The 16,340-nt window shown below is 39.0% G+C and overlaps 1 protein-coding gene and 1 long non-coding RNA gene across 3 annotated transcripts in view; one reads left to right on the top strand and one right to left on the bottom strand.

The window, feature by feature from the left end:
- The window catches only part of RETREG1 (reticulophagy regulator 1), a 144,761-nt gene that overhangs the window by 7,303 nt on the left and 121,118 nt on the right, over positions 1 to 16,340 (bottom strand). For both annotated transcript variants that reach the window (XM_007961249.3, XM_007961250.3), the window contains 2 exons: positions 3,390 to 3,516; positions 1,045 to 1,129 (listed from right to left, as the gene is read on the bottom strand). In XM_007961249.3, coding sequence (XP_007959440.1) covers positions 1,045 to 1,129; positions 3,390 to 3,516 — 212 coding nt within the window. The remainder of the gene's footprint in view (positions 1 to 1,044; positions 1,130 to 3,389; positions 3,517 to 16,340) is intronic.
- LOC119620821 (uncharacterized) overlaps positions 1 to 16,340 on the top strand; it is a 44,282-nt gene that overhangs the window by 14,045 nt on the left and 13,897 nt on the right. The gene's annotated exons all lie outside the window — the stretch shown is intronic.

The following is a 16,340-nucleotide window of genomic DNA, read 5'->3' as shown; positions in this document are numbered from 1 at the left end:
CATTTTTGAGTGATCATTGATGTATAATAACATACATGTATTTAAAGTGTACAATTTGATAAATTTTGACATGGATACAACTAAGAAGCCATCACCATAATCAAGATAATGAACATGTCTACCACCCCCAGAAGTTTTCTCATGTTTTTATTCATCCGTCCCTCCAGTCTCCTACCTCTTCTCCCTGTCCCCACCCACCTCATCCCCAGGCAACCACTGATCTGCTTTGTTACTAAAGATTGTTTGAATTTTCTAGGATAATATATAAATGGAATCATACTCTTTCGTCTGGCTGCTTCTACTCAGTCTAATTATTTTGAGATTTATCTTTAGTGTTGTATGTATCAATTTTTAGTGCTAAGTAGTAATCCATTATATGGATATACCACAGTTTGTTTACCCATTCATCCTATTGAGGGATGTATGGATTATATTCTGCTTTTGGCTACTACAAATAAATCTGTTATAAACATTTGTGTCTTTGCACTTTCATTTCTCTTGGGTAAGTACCTAGTTGTGGGATGGCTTTGTCATGTAGTAGTTTTTAAGAAACTGCCCAACTGTTATCCAAAGTGATTTTAACATTCTACCTACCCCGCAACAGTATGTGAGAATTCCACTTCCTCTGCATCCCTCCTAATACTTGATATGGTCAGTATTTTTAATTTTAGCCATTCTGGTAGGGATGCAATGGTATTTCATTGTGGTTTTAATTATTTTTTTGAGCCAAAGAACATGCACGAAGGCAAAGGTGTTGGTGTGTTTTTGGGAGGTGGGGCATACAGCTTTATGTATAGTTTTACTGACAAAATTTAACATAAAATTATTAACTTATAATTCTGCCTTTTGCAGCTATTCTTCCAATTTTAAAATAGAGACATGGCTCTAGGAAAATGGAGAAACTTTGTACAGCAGGAGAGTAAAGAATAATCAACTTGTATTATAGTTAAGAACTCATCCCCCTTCTTCAAACTACAGATCTGTTGACCATAAAGTGATACCATATGCATCACAAAAATTAGCCACATGTTCTACTATACTTACACAGTAGATAGCTGAGTATAACCCCAGGAATGTAACTTCCCAAGATCGTAAAAAATGTGCACACACTACAGACCAGGAGACAAAACTGGAAATAACAGAAATAACATGGGATAGTTATACATAACACCAAGATATTTTGGAGCACAGGATACACACACAATTGTAAATCTATAAGTGACCAGTATAAGTGACCTATCCGGTTATTACAGATTTTTTTCCAAAGAGCATTGTTTTGCACTAAGGGCTGACTAATGACTGCTGCATTCAACCAGCCTTAGTCCATTTCAACACTTGGTAATAATTATTTTGAGGACACAGGAGCTAATTTCTGGCACAGAGAGTAACAACTCCCATTACTCATGCCTGTGGCTATATTACTGCCAGGTGCAAGAGAACAAAAAACTATTATGTCCCCAGAAACAACTTCTACTTCACTCATTTAAGGAAATTAATGCGGCCTGATAACTACATCTGAAAGTTCAAACTACCACTATAAGCCCACTGAAATTCATAAAAACACAGCAAAACATGTTACAGAAATTAGAGGTATCTATACAAATCTAACATAATTTACACAAATCTAATGTAATGTATAGCTGCTAAGCTGACAGGATAAATTTATGGCCATCACTATCATCTTTCCTAACCATATATACTGCTCAAATTGACCCCACTTCTAAGTCACTTAGAAACAAACTGCCATTTAAGTGAAACTCCTACAGTGACATGTTTATTTTCCTTCTGTCATTTATGGTTAAAAAAAATCTTGATTGTTTTAAGAAATTTAAAAACAATCAGAAAATATCCTTAATTCCCTTTAGGAACATCAAGGCAGAAAAATTTTCCCATAAAGTCTTCACCTGATTTTTCACACGCCAGTCTTAAACTGTCTTACATTTTTACATCATCTTTAAACAGTGATAGTAAATTAAACTGAAAAGCAAGCAAAGGAAATTCATTCAGGGAGTTTCTAAAAGACACAGGAGGAAGGAATACATACCTCTGACCAATAACTGATGATGATAAAGAGCAACGGGGTCTAAATCTAAGTTTGATTTTGATTTTTCATTCTTTAGTACAGAGTTAATAAATTAACTAGTCAAAAGCAGATTAGATGAATTGCGGAACAAAACTAAGACCTGTTTCTAAAACAGCAAGGGCCCTGGAAAGAATTTGAAATTCTATAAATGAAATGGAAAGGCCATAAAGTCAAAGTAAGGGATAAGCCAAGAAAAGTATTACTATATCGAGAATTTAGTTTTTCAAAGGGATTTCATATTATGCCCTACATTTGCAGCATCATCATTTTAAGCTAATTGACTTGGGGCACATTAATGCAACCCAGTGCAGAAGTTTGAAGTTTAGAATCTTCCAAAAATACATTTAATCACTTCAGTAAAATCAACATCAACAGTACATCATTCCCCAAATACAGGTATCGATGCTTTAAAAAAAAAAAAAAAAAAAAAAGCCTTCAATGAATAAAAAAATGCATCCAAATGCAATACTGCCACTTTAATACACTCAGAAAGTCTCCAAGCATAGTTCTATTATTTAATACTATTGAAGTTATAATATTGCATACTATACAAGGTACAAAGAGATTTTCAATGCTGACATTACTAGCTCTTCATTCTATCCACGGGTGGATATTCAAGAAACGTGAAAGCAACACTGGAATAGAAAAGGTCTATTGATGGTTCTGTACCTCACCCAAGCTATCAAGACAGTCGATCAGAATTAAAGCTGCCTCTACACATAAAATAATACAAATATGTGCGCCACTGCATGTAATCCCTTTCCAACCATGTAAGACACTTCCCCTCATGGGTTTTATCTTAATTGGAAAAATACTCATTTTGTTTATATAATCACTACGTTTTTGCCAAAAGTTTTCTTTCTTAAATAAATAAATCATACAAGAACCTCCACTTTTTAGCTTGAAAATAAGATTCAGTTATCTTCAAAAGCACAGTCAAAGAACTATGTATTCATTTCATCTCCCTTTGACTTCAGCACCAGGCTAAATACGATAACTGAAATTCTTAAGACTTTGTTTTCTCCCTAGTCTTGCTGATAAGACCAATCACCATTCATTTTAGCTAATGAGCTAGATAAATATGTATAAAACGTAAAACCAATCCAATTTCAAAATGTGAGGCTGAGGATTATCTCGTGTTCACACACTCAGTTCTGAACCTTGCTGATGCCAGCTTTTATGGCATATGTTCTTAGTATATTATATTTAAAATTGGAGAAATCTGACAAGCTGATAAAATAGATTAGTTCATTTGTTTCCAAGTAACTGAACATTTTAAAACATACTCCTTTACTGGAAAACTTGCCTTGCCAGGGCTCTGCTGTTTAAAAAGAGACATTTCTTGAAGAAATATGCTGAAATTCATCCATGATTCTGCAATACAGTGGCTAAGCCTGGGTCTTTCATCTGGTTTGGAATTGATAACTTCCCAGCTAAAGAGACAAAAAGAAAAAAATATTACCGAACTTTAGGTGATTCGTTCAACATTTATGGCTTTGGCAAATATTTATTGAGCATCTGCTGTTGGCCACGCCCTCCGGAAAAGCCCTGTGAATTCAGAAGTGAACTAACCAGACACTTGCTTCAGGAAACTCATGCCAAAAGAAACAATTAGCTATCTAATTGTCTATTTGCAACCAGGGAAACACTAAGGGAGAACAGGGTGAGGCTTAGGGACGTCCTTAATGAAGAGTCATTTTTAAACTCAAATATGAGATGGATCAGCAGTTTAATCATAGGGTTCCAGATAGAACAACATGCAATATATGCAGAGGCCCTGGAGTGGGAAGGAGCTTAAATGTGGTATCCTATTGAGTCTCAACATGGCTCCAGCAAAGTCAACCAGAAGAAGAACATGTGAAGCTGGAGAGGTAGGAGGAGACTGGTCATGGAAGGCCTTGTAGGAACTTGTTAGAAAAACCTTGGAATTAAGCATATAATATTAAGAATAAGCACCAACAATGTATTTTCAATAAATATACAAATTATACACACACACACACACACACACATATATACATACATACATACCATGTACCATGGTTGGAAAACTCTATAGAAAATTGTTAAAAGGATCTTACAATATCCTCTGTTTTTCCAGAGTACATTTTCCTAGTCATCATCTAGAATGTATTGAGTGTGATGCATGGGCCGGCAACGAGCTTTCTCCCTGCCCTCATTTTCCACAGGAACCTCAGTGAGCTAAAAACCAGAAGCAATCACTCCAGGAAGAAGACACATGTAAATACATGTCATTCCCTAACATTACAATGACATAAAGCTTAATTCCTGCTCTTGCAATCCTAACTCATAAAAACATACCAGTTCAAACGATCCCTGTTAAGGATCCTCAAATTCACTCATTTAAGAGATTATTAAGAGATAAGTGCCTACCATGTTGAAGGCACTGCCACAGAGCTATGGATATGGCAATAACAAAAGCAGCTAAGTTTCTAGCAGAAGACAAGGATTGTTAGTGAACTGTCATCTGAGCTATGGTAGAGTACTACGGTGAGGCTGATCTCTGGATTCAACTCCAGTAGCCCTAAGACAAGTCAAAACTACCTTCGCCCTTAGATTCTCAACTATACAGAAGCTTGTGTACATACAGATTCTGTGACTTTTAATGTATTTTGAATAGTAAGGCAATTCGTAAATTACAATTCCTTTTTATAAAAATAATTTTAATCCAAGTTTAAATGAGTGCAATAGCATTTTTTAAAAAGGGGAAGTATACCATTTTCCTTCCTCTTTGTTCTTTCAACCTCAGCTAATGCTCTGAAGAGTCACTGAGCTACCAGTTGTCCTGGCTGGTGTTATTCCTACAGATAGATTTCCTGTCTGTCATAAGAAATGAACTTTTGGGCATGGTTTATGCATCTATTAACTCTACCCACTCTTGAATCACTGAGCAAATCTATTTTCACTGGGACCATATCTGGCACCAGGTTTGCATACCCCATGATTCCACATCTATTAAAATACTAAGTGCATAGCTAAGAAGCAGATATCTGTGGCATAATCTTGCCAGGGCTCTGCTGTTTAAAAAGAGACATTTCTTGAAGAAATATGCTGAAATTCATCCATGATTCTGCAATACAGTGGCCGAGCCTGGGTCTTTCATCTGGTTTGGAACTGATAGCTTCCCAGCTAAAGAGACAAAAAGAAACAAATATATGAAATGTGGTCATCGGGGGGTGACTGTTAAATGGAGTGATTGCTTCTAGTTTTTAGCTCACTGAGGTTCCTGTGGAAAATGAGGGCAGGGAGAAAGCTTGTTGCTGGCCCATGCATCACACTCAACACTGAAGTGGTCTTAAAGATAAAAATATTAAATATAAAAAAATGTGGCAAAATCTTGCCAAGATATCTGCTTAGTGGGAAAAGATTTTGCACCGAAGAGCAAAGGCTTTGTGGCAAAGGAAATGCAAGGTTATTGAAATGCAGTCTGTTTTCTCAGAACAATATAGATTTGCTGCAAATTGGCACAGACAGGCTAGGCTACTGTTCAGCTTAATGGGACCATGAAGATGACAGAAAACATTTTAATTTAGGCTCTCTATGCATACTGAACAACTATTTAAAGATTCATTTGAACTGTTTGCCAAATAAAATTCTAACAAAAATCAATGAAAAGCTATAATGGAAGGATTTGTTATTTTCTTTTAAAGATTAAGATGGAATAAATGAACAGATTAAGATGGAATAAACAATCTCCCACCTTGGCCTTCCAAAGTGCTGGGATTACAGGCATGAACCACTGTGTGAGGACAAAAAAATATTTTTTTGAATGAATGGTACTTTGTACAGATGCTGGAACTTTGTTCTAATATCATCTTTAGGATTCATGCTTGGAAATGACACCATATCCATATTTGTTTATATATTTTTTATTATTGCTTAAGTAAATGTCCCCAAATTGTAAAAGAGCCTAGTATAATATTAAATCGCCACTATAGAGATAATGTTAGAACAAAGACTTCATATAACTTAAGGTGTTTTATAGAGATTACAATGAAATAACTAAAAACTCTCTTTTGCATTTAAGGGTCTTATCTATTTTCCACAGTGGACTTCAAGTGGACACCATCTATCCATTAATTTATTCATTTATTCAATAAAAAGTTATTAAGTTTCCCCTTTGTGTCTTGCATTACACTAAATGTGGAAAATACTGTTATTTCAAAAACTTGAATGCTGGTAGCACTATTCCTCTGCGTCTATAGGTAAACACTATTTGCTGGAAAGAAAGAAAAAAATAATCTTTGACTATCTTCCATACTCATAAGAAAACACTCTTAATTATATTACATTTTTCCCCTTTTTAAAAAGCCTCACATAATCGTTTTTTGGGACAATAAATTTCATCATTACTTACATTTTTATTAGCAAAATAAATTATAATTGATATTGAATTTTTATAATCACGAACAGAAACGAGAACTTCACTGTGTACAACTTGAGAATAATATCTAACCAAATGGGTTTGTAAAGAGTAATAAGTGTTTGAGATTAAAAATAAATGTTCAGATTGTGCTGAATAAAATTTAATGGAAATATATATGATTTAAAAAGAAAATGTAAGATGTCACTCCACATCTTCTGGACCAAAAACAGATGCTCTCTGGGAGTTTAATAATAGTTTTAAATTGCCCAGTGATTAACTCTGAGTACCGTAGGAACTCACATTTCTATAGTCTTCCAGTGAGTTTACCATTAATTTATGTCACCACAGTTCAATTTAGGTTATATGGAATTAGATAATTTGGCATGAGATGGGGCATTTGATGTCAACTTTTCAAATTCCCCTATTTTATAGGTGAGGAACGTGAAATCCAAGTTTTTGCAGCTAGTGTGAGGCAGAGCCAAGACCCAAGGCCAGGACTCTGGGTTTCCAATACAGTTCTAATCCTTTAAAATGTGTGCCCTCTTTAAAGGTAAATACATTCAATGACATTCTTTGAAGAGACCCGTGCAATTCAGAACAAGAAGGAACATTTCATGTTCCTCCCCACTCTTTCCTAGAATCAGAAGAGATGAGGTGTGATCGACCAGTACCAATATGCCATCATGCAGGAGCAACCCTTTCCAGGAAAACAGAGCACTTCATGTGCAGAACCCAAATACTCAGCGGAAACCAAGATCTATGCTTAGTGCTTGGTTGACGTTTAACACAGGTGTCATCTGCACACACACACATACACACGCTGAGTTGCTACGTAATGAAACTCTAGGTTTTCCTAGAGAGCCTTATTTGGAAAACACGTAACTAGAAAAAAGATCTCCTGTGAATGCTGGGCAAGGCTTGGGGAACAGATCTTTTCCATGGTGTGTGGCTGTCTTCCCACCATCCTTGGCACTGATCACCAGGCAACATAAGGCCCAACTAACATAAAAGGAGATGAAAATACCTAAGGCTTCAAAACATTTTGAGTTTGTACTAAGTTCCTAACCAAACAATACAAGTCTTCTGTGACTGACGCTCAACTAAGGGAGAAAGTTCACTGCCAGTAGCTTTATTAATATTTCCTCCTTAGCTTCAGAGAGAACATGTACTTTCCACTGTCAAAGAGAAATACGTTCTTTTGTTCATCTTTCTATACATCTTCCCTCCCTCTCCCCAGTCTTCCAGGTTTCTCTCAGACTCTTGCCTTCACTAAGGAGTGAACTCACCACACACTCCAGCCACAAGATAAAGACCATGTAAGAGTCACCCCCCGATGACCATCATCCCCAACTTTCCATCCTCGTAGCCAGTCCAGTTCAAGTAGTTCCCAGGGAGAAGTCACTACAAGTCCCAGCCTCTACATGGCCACACCATCTTTCAAATGGGCTTTGCTCAAGGATCTGTAACTGTAAATGATTCCCCAAAAAATCCCCAGCAGATGCCACCTTGTTGAGTCTTCCTTCTTAACTAAAAGTAGTCAGGTGTTTTGATGAAGGCCATTCTGCAATCAAGCAATTCTTTATCAAGGAACCCTAAGCCAGGGCAAAGTGCTTTTAAAGCAGCTGAAGAATTTCTGGTTTTACCTGCCAGTGAAACTCTAAGGGAACAAAACATGGAAAGATGGCTCCTTGGACAAGCAGCCTCACTTTGTCAACAAAAAAGGAGGTTTGGCTTCTCAGTAGAATTGCAAGCCAACATCCCTTCTTTCTTCCTCCCTGTCCCTATTAGAATACAATTTGTTATACACATTGGGTGGTCTGGCCAAATAAGCCCTTCGTGCAGTTCCTGAAGATGTAGTTGTGAGACACCCAGGGCACGGTTTAAGCAGCAGCTTTCTGGGCCTTACTGAAGAGACGGAGATGGAGCAGGCCTGGGGGAGGCTCAGAAATCTGCCTTTTAACAGGTGTCCCAGATGATGCTGAGGCAGGTGTTTCTTATCCTAAGAGTCACTGTGAGAAATATCCTTGATAAAGTAACATTGAATTGAAGAGGGAGACTTCTGCTTCTCGGCAAGATGGTGTGAGAGGGAGCTGATATACCCAACCCACCTGAAACAATCAAAAGGCAATAAAGAAAAAATCTATGGAACAACGATTTTCAAAAATCTGGGCACTAGGCAAGGAAGGACAGTGACTCCTAAGGGATGATAAACCAATAAGGGAGTTATGTGATCACCCAGCTCTCTGCCTTGAGTTTTCCTGGCCTGGGAGCAGAGGCAGCAACCCAGGTAACACCTGGCAACTCCCTGAGTTGAGGAGACACAGCTGAGTTTCCAAAAAGGCGCTCCAAGGGGCAGAGATTGCAGGACCCAGTGCCGGAGAGTAGAGCACAGTGCAGAAGGAGACAAAGGGAGAGGTCTGTTGTGGGGGATTCCTGGAGTCTTCAGCTGAGGCTTGGCTGGCACAAGCGTGTGAGGAGCCCGGAGGCCAGGGAAGAGCCATCAGAAAGGACTAGAAGGAACGGTGTCTTTTGCCAAGAATGACACCTGGTCCTACCAACTAGACTGAAAAACCTCAAAATTCACAGACATGGGTGGAATACTCAGAAGGGTCTTGCCTCAGTAGCAGAGAATAATCAGTCCTAAACTAAATGCAGCTCTGGTCCTAAAAAGTCTTAAAAGCACACCTTAGGCCAGGTGTGGTGGCTCACGCCTGTAATCCCAGAACTTTGGGAGGCCCAGGTGGGCAGATCACAAGGTCAGGAGATCGAGACCATCTTGGCCAACATGGTGAAACCCTGTCTCTACTAAAAGTACAAAAATTAGCCAGGCATGATGGTGTGCGCCTGTAGTCCCAGCTACTCAGGAGGCTGAGGCAGGAGAATCACTTGAACCTAGGAGGCGGAGGCTGCAGTGAGCTGAGATAGTGCCACTGCACTCCAGCTTGGGCAATAGAGCAAGACTCTGTCTCAAAAAAAAAAAAAAAAAAAAAACAGACCTTAAGGGGATCAAACTGATTTTAAATGATTCAACCACCATCCGTAGGATACAAAGTGGTGAGTTTTGTTATGAACCAAATAACTCAGTTAAACTGGGATGTGAAGCAGTTCACTTATTTTACTTTCATGTGTATCTTTTAAATTATTGTGTACTTTTGTTCCCTTAAAAATATAGTTATCAAAACAATGTTTAAATATTCTACGATTTGTCTTTGTGTAGTTTAATGCCTGCATAATGGAATTCTAATGCACTCTGCCGGCAGTTTCAGAATGCAGCACACAGTATACTCCATTAGGGGGTTCTGTAAGACTAAGAAATACGACACTCTTGTGCTCTTTAAAAATAGATTGTAATTCTGTAAGAGAGAACATGTGCTAGCAGCCTGTTTCATCTCTTTCACCAATAGTGTCTTTCAGCACTAGAAAAAATAACGCTGCAACAAAATGAATCTTGGCATAGAAGAAATAGCATCTCATTATCATTTAACTTCTGTTCATTTCAATAAATATGCAGTGAATGTACATTAACTGTCACCATTCCCAGCCCTGGGACTGAGAGTTGACTAAGGCACAGCCCGTAACCAATAAGTTAAAGTGTACATGTGACCCAAGAATGATTCAAAGCACATACACTCGTGATACATGAAATGTTTAAAATGGCATTTAATTGTATCTAGGGCTATTGGAGATACATGAATTTGAAAACTAAGTTGGGGATTGGATATATGAGGAGAACTTGTTAAATGTAAGATCTTTGCACTATTGTACATTTTACAGGACAATGTTTTAGCATATACTAATGAACTTAAAAGTGTTTTTACAACTCAGTTATTTTTGAAAGCAAATATTTTTAATATATCAAAGCTAAAATCTTTTCATGCATTTCTTGAGCTTTAGATTTGAGGAGATAATTGCCAACCAGAGACAGGAAACCTGGAGTAGACAGAAAAAGAGAGGAAGGAAAAAAGGATATATGCGAGGCAGGGAGAGAATATGAATGAATCCTGATAATCTGGTTTGAGTTCTTGGGTCCTGTTAGGCCCAAAAGGCAAGGTGCAAAGCAAATCCACCCATGGACATCCCCCATGATTGCAGCCAATTCCCTTGTGCCTTAAGCTGGTTTCTGGCATTTGTAACACAAAATAAAGTGCCACATGTGTCAGTAGAAGCAATGGAAAATTGTTTAAAATATTTTAAATTATGAATAAATGTAACTATAAAAAAAGTTATAAGATTACACAGATTAGTATAACAGTTTTATTTAGATGGCAATTTGTAGTAGAAAGGAAAGATGCAATTAGGTTATGTAATAAATCAAGCAAAGGCAGTTTGTTAACAGTTAAAGGGGGTTACAGGGAGCATAAAAAAGAATAGCTAACACTCCCCAGGGATCAGGTAGTGAACAGCATCTTGTAAACTTACTGTCTTGTTCAATCCTTAGAACCAACCTGTGAGTGATTTACTGTTCATTATTCCTGTTCAACAGAATGAGGAAGCCGAGGCCCAGATACATCAGCTATAGTGTCCAAGGTCACAGAATGAACACACAATGGAATAGGGAAGTAATACATGGAACTGGGAATGCACCTAATATGGGGCGAGATACAGAAAAAACACTCTCTGGATTGGAACCTGGGGACCACTGCAAAGATAAGTAGGAAAGCACATTAGGGCAGTGCCCCGGGCAGGATTATGGATCCCTAAATGCCAAGCTACACAAATAGAAATCAAAATAGCTAAAAAGCGGCTTGGTTCCCAGGTGAAACTCCTTGGTCCTAAGGCGTCTAGATTCTTATTTTCTCTCTGAACCCCTCCAGCTGTTGCTAAATTAGTACCCACAAAGTGATTCCATAATCATGAATCCAACTTCTGAAACTTAAATTACAACACGTGCCCATAATAATCATGACCATGGCAACTATCTGCTGAGCTCTCCCTGTGTGCCAGGCACTATGTTAAGCACTCTGCCTGCATCGTCCCAATGTCCTCCACGTGATCCCCCTATGACCCCATCCCCATTACAATACCCTGCAAGGTAGGGTTATCTCCATTTTACCCAAGAGAACACTGAGGCTGAAAAGGGCTTGAAACACGGCAGATCTCCTGGTTACTGACCAGGATCTGGTAACATTCTTTCATGGCAATTATCAATTGCTATTTATGACATTTGTAACACTGACTCCCTATTAGACTTTAAATTCCATAAAGGAATTCTTGGTCAGTGCTCTGTCTTCAGTAGCTAACAGAGCTTGACATCTCTGAGGCACATAAAAATATTGAATGAATATAAACAGTAAACATCCAAAGAAGAAAATATCAAAAATAATTAACAGTGGTTATTTAGTGGCACCATGTTTTTAAGGCACTTATCTGAATGTTTGTATACATTACATGTTGATAATAATTAGCATGCATTCCTTTATATGTATAAAAATCTACAAAACAATAGACAAAAAGTTCTATTAAAAATCTGGAAAACAACTGTCATCTATATGGAAGAGTTCTGTTTGTTCTTTTGTGCAAATAGGCAGTTAAAATACCTTCAAAATTAGCTAATTAGGAAATACGGGCCAGGCACAGTGGCTCACACCTGTAATCCCAGCACTTTGGGAGACAAAGGCAGGAGGATCCCTTGAGCCCCAGAGTTCACGACCAGCCTAGTCAACATGGCAAGACCCCGTCTCTACTTTAAAAAAAAAAAAAAAGAGAGAGAGGGAAGGAGGGAGGGAGAGAGGGAGGAAGGAAGGTTGGTTCATATATTCCAAGACTTTCTGGAACTGGAAATCAGTATTTCATATGAGATTTCTGCTGGCAAAACTTGAGCCTTAATGTGTTACTAGGGAATCGCTGGAGCCACCAGTATCTCCTGTGGACACTGTTCCCACATGGCCCACCAGCATTTGTGATGCCAGTAGAAAACAGGACTGGGCCCTGATAAGTAGGGCAGAATGGAAAGATCGATGAATATCCAACCTTCACATGGAATATCAGAGAAAAATGACTCCCTTTTTGGTTTTGCTTTTCAAGTTTTTGTAGGGCAACTGCACCCCAGTGGAGAATATTTTCAGATAGTGTTGTCCGCACGCACACACACACACAACCATTCTTGTTAAGTTTTAACTTTTTCACATCCTTATGAATTTATAGTGCAATAATCATTTCCAAAGATGTTTTAATTTCTGTTATAATACCTCCAGAAAGTTTACATTATTTCACACTACTCATTATTTTATTTTTAATTTATAAGAAATGGAAGTTGAAGCCAAACAATATTTTTCAGAAAGTTTGCTATGTCGCCATTCCATATTGACAAACTTAAAAAAAAAAGGGGTGGGGGAATTTGTTATAACTTGTCGCCTGGCAACCATGACAAACAGCTGCTGCAACCATCACACCTATAAATACGCTCTGGCTCGGAGATCCTTCATTCTCAGCGAGTGACTAAGGGCCTCATGCTCTCTGCTGGTAGTGGACATCTGTTGATGCTAATTCCTGTTGAATTTTTCTTAGAAAGGTCAGTCAGTATCTGGTTACAGATTTTAACATTTCTTAGTGTAATGTGTTAGAATTTTTTTTAATCCTGTGGATACTTATGATGTTTCTCTGTGTGTGGGCACTTGCATGTGAGTGTATGTAGGCAGAGAAACAAAATACAAACAGATATATTTCTCTGCATGAGCACTCACAGAATTAGAACCATGACAAAGCAAATAAGATGTGTCAACTGGAGGATTAAAAAAAGCAAACACAAGATTAAGAAATTACATAGCACTCAACTTGAAGCGTTCACTTTCTCAGGCCAATTAAGCCACGTGAGCAACTCCTCCCAAGGCCAGGGACCAGAAGGCGCCAGTGAGTGCTGGCTTTTTCTGCCTGGAGCAGCTTTCTGCCCAGAGAGCCCCACCTTCCTCAGGGCAACTTCATGTTCTATTTGGGGCTCTCCCTTTTTTTATACCAAGTTTAAAACGAGTCAGAGATCAGCTACCTACTTTTGCGATTGACCCTTTCCACCTCCCATCTCAAACTGAGCACTGCTACTTCTCCAGGTGATCATCAATCATCCAATCCACCTAGATCATTTGGGAGGCTGACACTCAACTACCCATTATAGTATTTATTAGTTTCAAGTTTCTATGAAAAAGATGCCAAGTATAAGTCATTTTTCAACGTTTTTAATTTTAATAACTAGACTTTCATAAGCCCAGGGCATGAGTAATGCAAACTCCATCACTAGCTCAGGACAAGCACCTACTTGAGACCTGCAGGAGATTCAACACTCTTTTATTTGTGAATGCCAAGATTTGCTTCAATCACTGTCCCCGAGGGCAGAAAATATTTCTACTTTATTCCTGAAGGACAGATAATATCAGATAGCCAAGAAACACTCCTCAGGGAAAACAAAACTGTTATTGTGAAGCGGGTTTGCTAATTTAGATGTAAGCCTTTTCTTGCATTCCACTTAGGACCCACAATTTCCAATGAATTTCAACCCAGGGTTTACTGTAGTTGGAGTCAAAAGTAAATGTCCCTTCCCTATATTGTAACATTTGGCCTACTTATATGAAACCTGTGACGATACTAAAAAATATGCTTCCTACAGCACAAAAAAACGTCATTAACAATATCGTTCCTAATTTTGCTTTTTAAGAGATGGTACCCATCATACTGGGCCTGAGCACCAGGTATATACAACTCAAACACTGAATTCTCAAGTTTCTCCAAAGTGCTTTTATTATGAAGGCCAATTCAATTTACTTTTGTTTGGAGAATCAACGTTTGTAATAAAAAACAATAACCTGGAAGATGGCAAACCTGCAGTGACTATCGCAGCACATGGATATATTCATTCAAGATGAGATATCCAGTCAAGTCAAGGGCTGTTTAATTAGGTCTTGTTCCAAACTTAGTCCTTTAAAGAGTGTATCTCATTTATCTTCACATAAATAATCAGAGGCTTTTAAAGGAATACACTCTTACTAAGAGAATCAGACCCTTATCAGTCAACAGAAAAAAATGACAATGCTTGCTAAACTTGCCCTTAGTCTCTCTCAATAGCAGATTTTGAGAATAAGCTATTATGTAAATAGTACATGTATTAATGGTAAATTAATAAATATAATATTCAACAACAGTATGCAGGGAAGATGGGTATGGGTATGAACTTGGGATTACAGATGACACAAACAAGAAATGGTAGAAAGTTAATGATATGGTTTGAATCTGTGTCTCCACGAAATCTCATGTTGAATTGTAGTCCCAAGTGTTGGAAGTGGGGCCTGGTGGGAGGTGGTCGAATCAGGGGACAGATTCTCATAAATGGTTTAGTACCATCCCCTTGGTGCTGTGCTCATGACGGTGAGTTCTCAAGAGATCTGGTTGTTTAAAAAGTGTGTGGCACCTACCCCCTCTCTCTCTTACTCCTGCTCTGGCCATGTAAGACGTGCCTTGCTTCCTCTTTGCCTTCTGCCATGATTGGAAGCTTCCTTAGGCCTCCCCAGAAGCAGAAGCCGCTATGCTTCCTGTAGAGCCTACAGAACCATGAGCCAATTAAAATTCTTTTCCTTACAGATTACGCAGTCTCCAATATTTCTTTATAGCAGTGAAAGAACAGACTAATACAGAAAATTGGTACCAAAGAGTGGGGGCATTGCTACAAAGATATCTGAAAATGTGGAAGCAGCTTTGAGACTGGGTAATAGGCAGAAGTTGCAAGACTTTGGAGAGCTCAAAAGAAGACAGAGAGATGAAGGAAAATTTGGAACATCCTGGAGACTTGAATGGTTGTAGCCATTTGTATCGCTATGCTAGTAGCGATATGGAAAGTGAAGACCAGGCTGATGAAGTTTCAGGTGGAAATGAGGATCTTACTGGGAACTGGAGCAAAGGTCACTTTTACTATGCCTTAAGCAAGGCAACTGGCTGCATTGTGTCCCTGCCCTGTGAAACTCTGAACTTAAGAGTGATGATTTAGGGTATCTGGTGAAAGAAATTTCTAAGCAGCAAGGCGTTCAAGATGCAGCCTGGCTGCTTCTAAAAACCAATGCTCATATGTGTGAGCAAAGAAATGATGTGTAACTGGAACTTACATTTAAAAGGAAAACAGACCCAAAAAGTTTGAAAAATTTACAGCCTGGCCATGTGGTAGAAAAGAAAAGCCCATTTTTTAGGGGAGGAATTCAAGCAGGCTGCAGATATTTGCAGAAGTAAAAAGGAGCCAAGTGCAAATAGCCAAGTCAACAGGGAAAAAGCCCCATTGTCGGCCGGGCGCGGTGGCTCAAGCCTGTAATCTCAGCACTTTGGGAGGCCAAGACGGGCGGATCACGAGGTCAGGAGATCGAGACCATCCTGGCTAACACGGTGAAACCCTGTCTCTACTAAAAAATACAAAAAACTAGCCGGGCGAGGTGGCGGGCGTCTGTGGTCCCAGCTACTCGGGAGGCTGAGGCAGGAGAATGGCGTGAACCCGGGAGGCGGAGCTTGCAGTGAGCTGAGATCTGGCCACTGCACTCCAGCCTGGGCGACACAGCAAGACTCTCCCTCAAAAAAAAAAAAAAAAAAAAAAGCCCCATTGTCAAATGCATTTCAAAGACCATCTAGCAACCCCTCCAATCACAGGCCCAGAGGCCTAGGAGGACAGAATGGTTTTTGTGGGCCAGGCCCAGGCCACCTCTGCCCTGAACAGCCTTGGGACACTGCTCCCTACATCCCAGTCATTCTGGTTCCAACTATGGCTCAAAGAGGCCCAGGTACAGCTTGGGCTGCTGCTTCAGAGGGTGCAAGCCATAAGCCTTGGTGGCTTCCATGTGGTGTTAAGCCTGTAGGTGCACAGAGTGCAAGAGTTGAGGCTTGGCAGCTTCTGCCTGGATTTCAGAG

This window comes from Chlorocebus sabaeus, chromosome 4 (assembly GCF_047675955.1).
Source record: "Chlorocebus sabaeus isolate Y175 chromosome 4, mChlSab1.0.hap1, whole genome shotgun sequence".
Classification (NCBI taxonomy): domain Eukaryota; kingdom Metazoa; phylum Chordata; class Mammalia; order Primates; family Cercopithecidae; genus Chlorocebus; species Chlorocebus sabaeus.
The sequence above is the reverse complement of the archived record's forward strand: the minus strand, read 5'-3'. Positions and strand labels throughout refer to the sequence as shown.